Source organism: Pinus tabuliformis, chromosome 3_2 (assembly GCF_031772625.1).
Source record: "Pinus tabuliformis cultivar Carrire ecotype Pingquan chromosome 3_2, CPIR1, whole genome shotgun sequence".
NCBI classification, from domain to species: domain Eukaryota; kingdom Viridiplantae; phylum Streptophyta; class Pinopsida; order Pinales; family Pinaceae; genus Pinus; species Pinus tabuliformis.
In genome coordinates this window covers 731,327,519-731,340,490 of record NC_142302.1, presented here as the reverse complement: position 1 = coordinate 731,340,490, position 12,972 = coordinate 731,327,519, and the positions used below count along the sequence as shown (strand labels likewise).

The 12,972-nt window shown below is 36.8% G+C and overlaps 1 protein-coding gene across 1 annotated transcript; it reads left to right on the top strand.

Moving 5' to 3' along the window:
• The first annotated feature begins 10,727 nt into the window (after nucleotides 1-10,727).
• On the top strand, nucleotides 10,728-11,291 carry LOC149182692 (uncharacterized). The gene has a single exon (XM_089414631.1). It carries the CDS (start codon nucleotides 10,728-10,730, stop codon nucleotides 11,289-11,291), a length of 564 nt encoding a protein of 187 aa, XP_089270757.1.
• The last annotated feature ends 1,681 nt before the right edge of the window (nucleotides 11,292-12,972 follow it).

The following is a 12,972-nucleotide window of genomic DNA, read 5'->3' as shown; positions in this document are numbered from 1 at the left end:
TCTTTCATTTTGTCGGATGAACCTGTCTCGTATTTTTCCAGGGGGCTAGTCGTCACACACTTGTCGTAATGCTAATAATCACAAGAATGTCTCCAAATGCCAGGGGTTTCAACTTTCATGTTTTGGTGAAGGGTGCACATCAGGTTATGAAAAAGCAGGGGAAGAAACCCCAGTTAAAAGATAAAAGCCTTTCGTAACACAGAAAAGGACAATGTTCAAGCCCTATGAGCTTATCACCGAGCTCGAAGGTAGTGGCGTGAACCCAGTCGCTGTAGAGCTTGGCATTGCCGGTGGGAATACTCCATCCTCAGCTTCCGCCAAAGTCGTAGGTCAGTGCGGCCATGCTGTTTAGAACAGCCAGAGCCAGGCATGTCCCCAAAGTTACAAGAATTTTTCTTTTCAATAAAATATCAATTCTCGTTGCCTTGGATATCATACCACCCCACGCTTAAAAAGAAAAGGGAAAAAAAAGTAAATACATCAAGCCTGCAAGTAGTTCCATCAATATTAAAACGGGTGGAAAATGGGGAAAATCTAGAGACATCTGCTAATAGATTTCAACATCTTAAAAATGGAGTTGTCTTTAAAGAGATTTTTTGGAAGTTTTTTCAGTGGGTTTTTCTCGTCAAAATCCAGCAGCAGCGATTTATAAGAATCACAAGTTCGATAGCTAATTTCTGAACAATCAAAGCATCCCAGGGGTTTTTCAAGGTGCTGAATCCAAACATACAGTTAAAAAACCATTTTAAATAATATAAATCAAAATTTAACCTCAATTTTTTCTGAGAAATCTCCAAAAAATCTTACTAAAGACAACTCCCTTAAAATTAATTGTACCAACATCATCCTCTGAGAGGTGACAACAAATGCAGGTGCTAATTTCCCAGAAAGTTCGCAGAATCTTAAGAAAAGATGGGATAAGAAATGAAGCCAGTGTGCACATCGTTATAGGTAGTTATAAGATGAGAAATTCATATGGCAACATGTATAGTTAATAAATAATTTGGCAAGCGTGGGGCAACTTTATTTTTTATTAGAGTTATTAAATCAAGAACAAAATATATATATTTAATAATTATTAATAACTGAACTAAAATTTTAATATACTTTATTTAATAATTATTAATAATTAAATTAAAATTTTAATATATTTCGAATTCAGTAATTTATATTTTAATTTATAAAATATTTTAAATTTTGTTTTTATTTATATTTATAAACATAAATTATAAATTTATTTAAAAATAATTAATATAGGTTTAGTCTAATTTATAGATAAAATAGTTATTTTCAAGATTTTTTTTTTGGTTAATTTTAATCAGAACTTTGCATAAGGTTTTAGAAGTTTAGGTTTAAGCTGTTTAATTTATAGAATTAGAGTGTCTAGTGATCTTCTACTGTACTAAGTTTATTTATGCATTAAAAATATATTTAAAAAAAAAATCGCATTCCTATTTGAAATTATAAAAAACTATTTCATTTATAAATTAGACTACCGTATATATATATATATATAAACAATTGTAAATTAATAAAAAAAAATATTAAAATTTAAAAACATGAAAATATTTTACCACTTATTATAGAATCATTTTTGTGATATCATATCTTTCTTCATATTATTCTATATCTCTCCTTCCCTAAGGCCTTATGTGTACAAAAATATCCATAAATAATTAAATTTTTTTAAAATAAAATAAAAATAAATTAAATATATCTTTTTCTGTTTCCTTTTCATAATACATCCATTTAAATTTAAATTTATTTTATTTTTCTATTTATTAAATAATAAAAAATCTAAAAAAAATTACAAATTATTTAAAATATAACTATTTTATTATTTAATTTAATCACTGTAACAAAAAAATTTCATCCTAATTTAATAAATATCTAAAAATATCTACACATTGTTAGATTAATTTTTTTTATTATTTAAATAATTTTATTATCGAATAAAATTCAAAAAATAAAATATTAATTATTAAAATGGGACATCCAAAAATAATTTCAGTTATCATATTTATGGAATATTTAAATAAAATATATTAATATCAATTATTAATGTGATCCTTACCGATAAAAAACTAACCTTAATATATTTTAAATATAAAACTATAAAATAAACCTAAATTTTGATATCGACTTATTTTCTATCCTATAAATGAAAACTTTTTATTCCCGTGCTTATTTATTTCTCCATTGTTACATTAAATACTATATTTCTCCATTGTTACATTAAATACTATACGGCATCATATTCTCTCTAGAGAAAATTTTGGTTTTTTTTCTTTTCTTTTCTCGTTGAAAAGTAGAAAATCATGATGTAGTATTAAAAAAATAAAATTTAAGTAGGGTTAAATTTGATTATGATATAGAATTAATTTACGGTGGGTGGTTTTAAGAATTTAAACTTCAATAATTTTTAGTTTTTTTAATGGTATTTTAATATAATATATTCTATAAAGGTTTGAAGATTTCATTGTAATTTGATATATAATATATAGTGTACATGTGCATTGAAAAGTTTGTGTTATTCTTAGTATTTTTCAGAGTTGTCTAACCATTGTGTGCTTCAGAGTTAGAGTTTTCAGCTAAAATCATTGAAATAATTTTTAGTTAGATAAAAAAAAAAATTGTTTATTATCTAAAATACATTTTTTTTTTTTTTTAATACATATATAGATTGTTTTATTTTTATCTAAAATATTTTTTCCAATATGTTAAATAAATTTAATGTCATGAAAAAATAAATCATAAAACACTTAAATTGTAATTTTAGCGGTTAAACTTGTGATTCTAACTTGTATCAAATTTCAAATAAATTTGATTAGAAAATATGCCTTTAAACACTCTACCACGCAGAAAAATTAAAATAAAACATTTATCTCGCATTTTTTTTACCAGCAAAGAGAGGAGATGATAAAATTTAATTTTCCTCTCAAATGACTTGTAACATGTTTACTCGTGTTCTTTATTCCAAGTATCTAAAACTGCATTTATTCCTGTATATATATCCGATATATATAGTGTACGTATGCACTTATCCCTTACCTTTCTTTATGAACCGCAACGTTCTAAACGCTGCATTCAGATAAGTACCATATAGACGTAGCCTATATTTAGGACAGTTGTAAATTTGTTTTTTTTTTAAATGTCTAATATAGAGATATCCAATGTATGGTATATCAAACACGTTTGTAACTGCGGCGGTAAAACTGTGCTGATTATTTTGATGATAATGCAGGCGTGGAATCAGTTTGAACAGAATCAAGTTTTGGATATTGTCGATCAATTGTTAGAGCGGCAGTACCCAAGAGAGCAGGCGCTAAGAGTGGTCATTATCGCACTTCTATGCACTCAGGGCTCATTGTAGGGACCTGTGGCCTGGGTCACCTTCACCGTGCGAAGGACGTGTGCGAAGTGCATGTGAAATGAATCAAGAGGTGATTTTATATGATGTTGGATGAGTTGTGAGGGTGGTCACATAAGTTGGGTGGGTCGACCCTCCACTCGGGCGAAGGCAACATGCTGAACGAGTCGGCTTGGGCGTTAGGCGTGGGTCGGCCGGATGACATAACTCGCCACCCGCCCATATATATTGATGGGGTTTGTGAGGCAAATCATCATTCGGCCAACACGAATTTGGTTTAGGAGTTTTGTAGTGTGTGGATGAGCCCACACGACAGGTAGAACTCGGGTGAAAAACTCGTCCAGAAAAGTTGGGTGAGAAACTCGGGTGAAAAACTCGTGCAGAAAACTCAGGCTAAAAACTCGTGCAGGAAACTTGTGCAGAAAACTCGGGTGAGGTTGTCGGGCAGAACTCAGGCGAGGTTGTTCAGGCAGAACTCGGCTGAGGTTGTTCATGCAAAACTCGGGCAAGGTCGTCGGGCAGGAAACTTGGGCGAGGTTGTTTTGGGGAACTGGGTGACGTCATTTGGGGGAGCTGGGTGAGATCGTCGGGCGACCCGGGTGAAATAGTTCGGCGAGCCGGGTGAGGTCGTTGGGCGACCCGGGTGAAGTTGTTCGGGCAAGCCGGGTGCAGTCGTGTGGCGACCCGGGTGAGGTCGTTTGGGTGAACCGGGTGAAGTCGTGTGGCAACCCGGGTGAAGTCGTGTGGCGACTCATGTGAAGTTGTTAGGGTGAATGGGTGGACGTGCGGACGGGCAGTCGGGTGAGGGTGCACCATGCACGCCGAAATGAAGAATCGTGCAAATTGGCGACTTGGGTAGGGCACGCCATGCACAACGAAACGATGGAAACAGTGAAGTGTTGGAGTTGTGAATGGAGGTGTGACTCGTGCAGAGGCGCCTGTGTGTGGCGACTTGGTTATGACGAGGCGCGCTCAAGTTGGGCAAACAACACAATTGTGCGACAAGGTGAACGAAGGGTTGGTGAGTCGTGCAGAAGCTGTGACGAATTGGGCAACCAAGTTTGCTGATGTTGGAAATTTGGCTAAGTGTAAATTTGGGGTTTCCCAAGATTTAACTTGTACTTATAAAAGAAGATTATATACATTGATTTGGGTAGACTCATATTGCAGGGAGTTGCCCCTCCCTGTATACTGTTGTGCATTTCTCTTGTATAATGTTGTTTATGTGAATGTTATGGACTTTCACTGTATAAAGGACAAAGATAATACTTGGTAATGAAAAAATAAACTAAGTATGGAATGTTAGGCGTAGTGTACAATCGTAAGTATTGGTGAAAATAAAATGGTTGGTAGTGCCGCACCTCGCTATAGTGCGGTGGGAAGAGTACTGCCAGTGTAGGGATGTGACAGGTGGTATGAGAGCTGATGATCAGGAAGCTGAGCGGGTTGACGATGAAGTGTTGATCCCACTGCACTATCGTGACATGTGGTATCAGAGCTGGTGAACTGAATCAAGGAGTTGATTCTAAGAAGACCGAAGACTTGAAACGAAGTTCAAGTTTTGCAGGTGGCACGTGGAATATCAGGGTGATTCAAGTGAATGGTGAAACAGGTTTAGTAGAGGTGAAGCTTAGTGCTTGGGCCAAGCTGAATGACAAGGCATGGCAGGTTTGGAAGAATGTGAATGGAAGCTCTTGCTTACCTTATACAGGTTGAAGCGGATGAAAGTAAAGAACCCCCAGATTTAAAAGGAAGTTGAAGTCTTGGAAAAGAATGTTGAAGACGAACTTCTTCAACTTGGTTGGATAATGGAGTGGGATGAAGTTGCAGATTGTGCTGACAAGGAAGAGGAAGCCGTGATGTTTGAGGATGTTGCATATGTGACCATGATAGAGGATGAAATTGAGATTGATCAAGTTGTACCAGGATGGTGCAGTTTGCAGACATGGATGGATGGGGATAGTCACATGGAGGAGCCTCATGATGATGATGTAAGTATTATTAATACTTGTGTTTCACTTGAGCATTTGGTAGATGAACCATATGCAGGGAATAGCAAAGTCAGTTTGCCGATGCAAGGGAGCATCTTACCATGGATGTCTATGATGAGACCTTGTATTGAGAAGCAAGGATTGTTGACTGTTGCAGGACTTGTTGGGGTTGTTTGTGACTTTATGGTAGAAGGTACAAAGGCCCGTGACAAGGGAGGAACATGATGATCATTGCGGAGGAATAGGTCATGCTTTAGCTATATGACTAAGTGCCCGGCAAGAATCACGAACAGATTGAGGGCACACACTTGAGTTGCTTGGGTGGACTTCTCATGGCCGAGACCAAGAGGAAGTCTTGGTAGAACCTTTAGTGGGGGAGATATGATGAAGAGACTCATGTGATGATGATATGGTTGGGTGACCAAGTTCACTAGACCGAACATTGCAGACTTTGATGGGGATGACCGATTGTTGTGATGACTCTACTTGGTTGGACTACATGGGCAATTTAGTCATGGACATCAGGTTGGAAACTACTTCATGGACCTGAGCATGGCTTACACTTGTATGGAGATGGATTCTTGATCAAGTTGAGGATGTGATGGGATGTTATGAGAAACGACTGATGGTGGCATGAGGATGTGCATTCTCATGGTTTGAGCGTGATAGTTGGACTGATCACCCGACTAGTTCAAACATGGGGTCGCGAAGTGTGTAGAGATGTGTTAGCATTTGTTGGAGTATCATGGCAGCAGTTCACATGAGGACGACACATGATGAGGTCAACACGATATGTTGCAGGAAGCATGTAGCTTGAGATGGAGGGGCCAGCTTTCCATGATGAAGAGTAGCATGTGGAGATTGTGACAGGGTGGTTGATGATCATGGATTGAGATGATTTTCCGATATGTGACATACCGATGGGGTGTATGCTTTGGTATGATATCTTGATGACAAATTGTTGCTGTGATGAGATATGGTCGAGGACGACAATGACTTCAAGTGGGGGAGGATGTAAGGACCTGCGGTCTAGGTCACCTTCACCGTGCGAAGGACTTGTGCGAAGTGCATGCGAAATGAACCAAGAGGCGAGTTTATACGATGTTGGGTGAGTTGTGAGGGTGGTCCCATGAGTTGGGCGAGCTAACTCTCCACTCGGGCGAAAGCAACATGATGAACGAGTCGGCTTGGGCGTTGGGCATGGGTCGGCTAGGGGACATAACCCGCCACCCACCCGTATATATTGATGGACAGTTTGCGGAGGCAAATCATCATTCGGACGACATGAGTTCTGTTGATGAGTTTTGCAGTGCGTGGATGAGCTCGCACGACGGGCAAAACTCGGGTAAAAGATTTGTGCAGAAAAGTCGGGTGAGAAACTCGGGTGAAAAACTCGTGCAGGAAACTCATGCAGAAAACTCGGGCAAAGACGTCGAGAAGAACTCGGGTGAGGTCGTTCAGGCAGAACTCTGGCGAGGTTGTTCAGTTAGAATTCGGGCGAGGTCATCGGGCAGGAAACTCGGGCGAGGTTGTTCGGGCGAACCGGGTGAGGTCGTTTGGGCAAGGCGGGTGAGGTCATCGAGCGACCCGAGTGAAGTCGTTCGGGCGAGCCGGGTGAGGTCGTTGGGAAACCTGAGTGAAGTCATTCGGGCGAGCCGGGTGAAGTTGTGTGGCGACCTGGGTGAGGTCGTTCGGGTGAACCGGGTGAAGTCGTGTGGCGACTCGGGTGAAGTTGTTCGGGTGAACGAGTTTGGGTGAATGGGTGGAAGTGCGGACGGACAGCCGAGTGAGGGTGCGCCGTGCACGCTGAAACGAAGAATCGTGTGGATGGGCGACTTGGGTAGGGCGCGTCGTGCACGACGAAACAGTGAAGTTTTGAAGTTGTGAACGGAGGTGTGACTCGTACGGAGGCACCCGTGTGTGACGACTTGGTTACAACGAGGCACGCTCAAGTTGGGCAAACAACATGATCGTGCGACGAAGTGAACGAAGGGTTGGTGAGTCGTGTGGCGACCGTGCAAAGGCGCCAACGAGCTAGGCAACTGAGTTTGCGGAAGTTGAAAATTTGGCTGTGTAAATTTGGGGTTTCCCAAGATTTAACGTGTACTTATAAAAAAGGATTATATATATTGATTTGGGCAGACTCATATTGCAGGGAGTTGCTCCTCCCTTTATACTGTTGTGCATTTCTCTTGTATAATGTTGTTTATGTGAATGTTATGGGCTTTCACTGTATAAGGACAAAGATAATACTTGGTAATGAAAAAATAAACTGTGGAATGTTAGGCGTAGTCTACAATCGTAAGTATTGGTGAAAAGAAAAGGGCTGGTAGTACCGCACCTCGCTATAGTGCGGTTGGAAGAGTACCACCAGTGTAGGGGTGTGACACTCATGGACGCAGCGTCCCGCAATGTCAAATGTTGTATCAATGTTAACCGGCCATTCAGAAAGAACTGCTCAGCCCACACGACCACCTTTCATAGATACTGCGACAGACAATCCTGCGAATTTCTCTTCCATACGAGAATCTGCGACCCAAGCTGCTGCTGCAACTCCGACATCTCACGGATATATCAGCGTCTCTTTACATCCCCGTTAAACGGAACGGTGTTTATCTTTTTACAATCTACTTACTTTGTTGTTGAAACTAACTTTTATTGCAAGCACACAAAGAAGCTTTGTAAACTAGGCCGTTCCAGGTTCAATCCTCATTAATCAAATTCTGTGAATTCTCACAGCATTCAATGTATCTTAATCCTCAAAGCATGCAATGTATCTTCAAATATTTAATTTTCTCCTATTTATTCATGAAGTTCAAGTGAAATAAAATGAGGAGCCACATACATTGTGCACAGGGTAAGCTCTGATGTCCTTAAATTTGGCAGCTGAATGAAATAAATGTTGGTACATGAACGTAAATCATCCAAAAAAATTGGACGACCTGATATCACGTTTAAAGATGCGTTGTATTGTTGTTTTATGTTTAATTTAAAATATTAAAAAAAATCAGTTAACGGTTTAGAGGGGTAAAATGTGGTTTATTTTTTTAATGCATCTTTACCTATTTCATTTTCTCCTATTTATTCATGAAGTTCATATAAAATGACAAGCCACTACGTTGTGCACAGGCGAAGCTCTGATTCATTAAATTTGACTGCGGAATGAAATGAATGTTGGTAAATCATCCAAAAAATTGGACCAGATATCACATTTAAAGATGTGTTTTTGTTGTTTTCTTTTTAATTTAAAATATTAAAAATATGTTAATGGTTTATATACTAAAATGTGTTTTAATTTAAATTTAATTTTCTTAATGTCAATTTATGCATCATTAAAATGTTAAAATATAAATTAAAAAAATCTTAAAATGTAGATTAAAAATATTAAAAATATCTTAATGGTTTATATAGTAAAATGTGATTTTATTTAAGTTTAATCTTTTTTAATGTCAATTTATGCATCATTAAATCCAGTATAATTATATTTATTATGATTATATAAATTAAATAATTAATAAATATTTGAAATATCAAACTATAATAAATTTCAAAATAATCTATTTACCAAACAAATATTAATATTAATACATTAACGAGAATGTGGAATTATGCTTTTCGTGAAAGGACATTGTCGATCGTGTCCCGAGGGATCACTCTTGCAAATCAACCAGTGACTTGTGGGAACACAAAACCAAGGAAATAGGTAGCCCAAGGTGGTGGAGTCAAACGACGAGGTGGCTGAATGAATTTCCGGTAAAGCAGAATGAATTATAGTTCTTAATAAATTAAAATAGATTTATTTTTTTTAAATTCAAACAATTTTTTTATCATATTTTTTATATAGTTTGTTTTTTTAATGGCATTAAATTTTTTTAATTGATAATGATGATTATTAACATCTACTCAAATGGAATTTGATGTATAAAAAGAAATTATTTTAATTTTTAAGTTTTTTATCAATATTCAAAAAAATAGGAAAGTTTCTCAAATTCAAATTTATTTGTGTTGAGTTAGAAAGACAGGAAAGTTGGTGTTTGGGCAGATCCTTGAAAAGTAATATTTAATCTCAAAATAAGAAAGGCGATATTACAATAAGGGGTCAGTCCAACTCATAGTCTCCCTAAGAGGTTTATTCTACTTCACTCTTGTTTTTAACTGTGAATATTTTTACAGTATTCAAAAGACAAAACCAAATTTTAATTAAGTTAACGTTGACTACTGGAAGCTTTAGAGGACGTCCAAATGTAAGTAAAATTCAATGTTTGAGATTCAGCAAGGAGTTCTTCCTCTCCTCGAAAAGAAATAAAACCTCGGTTATTTCCTTTGATGGAGGAGCAAAGGGGAAGCGAGTTGGGGCAAGGGCATGAAGGGTGTTATGTGGTCTAAGGAACCAGAGATTATTAATTTTGTATGGAGTTAGAGTTTATAAGAAATTTTAATGATGAAAAATTATTTTGAAATTTAAAAATATTGCTAAATTTTATTAGTCTTTACTATACACATTATAAAATATTTATTAATATATTTATAAAATTATTTAAATTTATTATTTAGTGATTTTTAAATTAAAATAATTTTATATTATAAAATTTAACAAATCATTTTAATAAAAAATGAAGATTAACAATTTTTTTTAGAGAAACTATTAAAAAATTAACCCATCCCTAAAATTTTCGATAGATTAGGCGTAGCCACAAATAAGAAGGTAGAATTTATATCACTTTGAAAAGAGTTAGACATTGCATTACATCAAGGTATTAGGAAGCTTAGGAGATTCCATGTTAGTCATTCAAATGATTACAAAATTGTAATCATCACTTGATCCGATGTGTCCCAGAGTTGCGAAAACAATATTGCTGCAACTAAAAAAAGTAGACGAAGTCTCCATATATCATGTCCTAGGACAACTAAACAGAGAGGCAAATGATATGGTGAATTGTGGATTGGAACTGAGGGTTGGAGTTCTAGAATTAAATTGAAATGACAAGGGTCTTGTTCCCTTCAAATAACTGGATGCACCCACACATGAAGAGTCGAGCCAATATTGATGGTGCGGGCAGGAAGTATAATCCTTGGTTAAAAGAACAATGCACACAGGACAAATGTGGAGCACGACATGATAAGAGTTTAGTTGGAGATCTTAACTTGGGTCATGGCAATAAACAAAGGTTAGTTGTGTTTTCCATGCACACTAAGATTAGGGTGACAGGCGGTCATGTGGGGTGTATTAATGAAGCGAGCTTGCATTCAATCTCTCCATTAATCGTATCACTGATAAAGACACTGCCAAGTTGGTTGGCCTTTGCCTCACCTCTACATTCTTTAGTTTCCAAGGAGAGTTCTATGAACAAACTTGTGGTATTGCGATGGGCTCCCCTCTCTCCCCCATTGTCGCAAACTTGTTCATGGAAGATTTTGAGACCAAGGCCCTTGCTTCTGCCAAATTCCGTCCTAAAAAATGGAAGAGGTTCATCGATGACACTTGTGTCATTTTGCCTCATGGTCGAGAGAAACTGGATCTGTTTCTCAATCACCTAAATTCTCAATCTGATTCCATCAAGTTCACCATGGAAGTTGAGGAGAATGGTTGCCTTCCCTTTCTTGACATACTCCTGTCTAGGAGGGAGGATGGCTTCGTCTGTCACCAAGTTTTTCGAAAGAAGACCCACACGGAACAGTACCTCCATGCCAATTCTCATCATTTCCCTGCTCAGAAAATCGAGGTTCTCAGCACTCTCGCTACCCGTGCTCTAAGAATCTCCGATGATGACCACCTTGATCAGGAGAAATCTCATCTTCCTGAGGTTTTTGAAAATAATGGTTACAACAGATCCCAGAGCCTCAATGCCTTCCACAGAGCTAGCAAAGAGCCAGGGGTTAAATTCTCCCTTGCTGATCCTATCTCTAAGTTTTTTCTCCCGTATATCTAAGGAACCTCTGAAAGGATTGCCCATATTCTCAAGAAGAATAATGTCTCCTCTTCCTTCGAACCTCTCAAGACCATTAATAATTCTCTTAGATTGATTAAGGACCCCATTGACCCAAAGGACTCAAAGCGGTCTACCTCCTTCCATGCTCCTGTGGTATCCCCTACATTGGTGAAACTGGTAGGTCTATTATGCAAAGGATCAGTGAGCATGCTGTTGACATCAGAAACAATTGCTCCCGCACTTTTGCCCTTGCAGAACATGCTGAGAAATCAAAACACCATGTCTACATTGAAGAATCAAAGGTCATTGCTAAAATTGGTCATTTCCATCACCGAAAACTCAGGGAAGCAATTGAGATTGAGAGGCATCCCAAGAACCTCAATAGGGATGATGGCTGGAAATTAAGTAAAAGCTGGGTTCCAGCTCTCGCTTCTTAACTCCTCCATCCTTTTGTGGCTTCATATGTTTTCCCTCTTAGATTTATTTGCCCTCCTCCTGCTTTTGGTTATACCTTCTTTGCTTTCCTCCTCTCAATGAGGTGAGCTTTCCTCTTGCTTAATATCCTTATTGAGGTTTTGGGTAATTAATATGTAATAAAATATATCAAAATCAAATGTAGTTTAAACCATATATTCTTAATAAAATTTTAGTTTAGGTCATAGTATTACACATTTTTCAACCTTGTAATTTAATAATACTAGTAACTAATTTATTATATCATAACCAACTAATAATATTATAAATCATTCTTGAATAATACTACTATTTGAATTGATGAATAAGTTATTTATTTTTAATATTATCACCTTCTAGTTCATTACATAAAAACCATTTTATATAACTAACTTTTAACCTAATTATATAAATTAATTATTATAATGACTAGTTTTCTACCTGATAGGTCAACCCTTACCAATAAACTAATACTATTATTATTTATTATACCATGATAACGGCTAGTTTTTTCCTAATTCACATTGACTCGATCAACCCAAGCTTATATTATAATTTTATTATTATTTAAATTAATAAATTGTGACAATTTCCGATAACTATTAATTATTTATTAAATAACAACTAGTTTCTAACTATATTTCATTTCACCAACGGCTATTTTTAAACGACTAACACTGAACAATGATGCATCCATGCTATTTATTCTCTAAGATCGATTGATTTCTCACCTTGCACTGAGGATAAACCGCATTAGTTGGTTCCGAACGTCGATCCAATCCTTACAATGTGATTAATCCGGAAAACTATTTTCTAAAATATTATTGTTTCTCAATAGAAACTTCCAACTGGTTACCGTATGCTTTCTCCCAACTTACCATCAGTGGACAAAGTGATTTATCTAATTCCAAGTACAGTCAATCCCACTCTTCCATTGGAGAGTGACATGCATATCACTAAGGCTGATGAACCATTGGTTGATCACGTGGTCAACTCGATTCCACATTTAGTAGTTCCCATTCTCCCTTTAGAGAGTGAAATTAATATGGCTCAAGTTCTTCGTGTTACCTTAGGTTCTTCTACACATGGGGGTATTTCACATGTTTCCATTGAACCCCCTCCAAGTAATGAGTCTATTTCCTTTGATTTGAGTAGACTCACCGAGCCTCGTCTTACTTCTTCCACCCTGTTCCACATCATTTTGAATGTGTATAGTAAGGATGTGCAT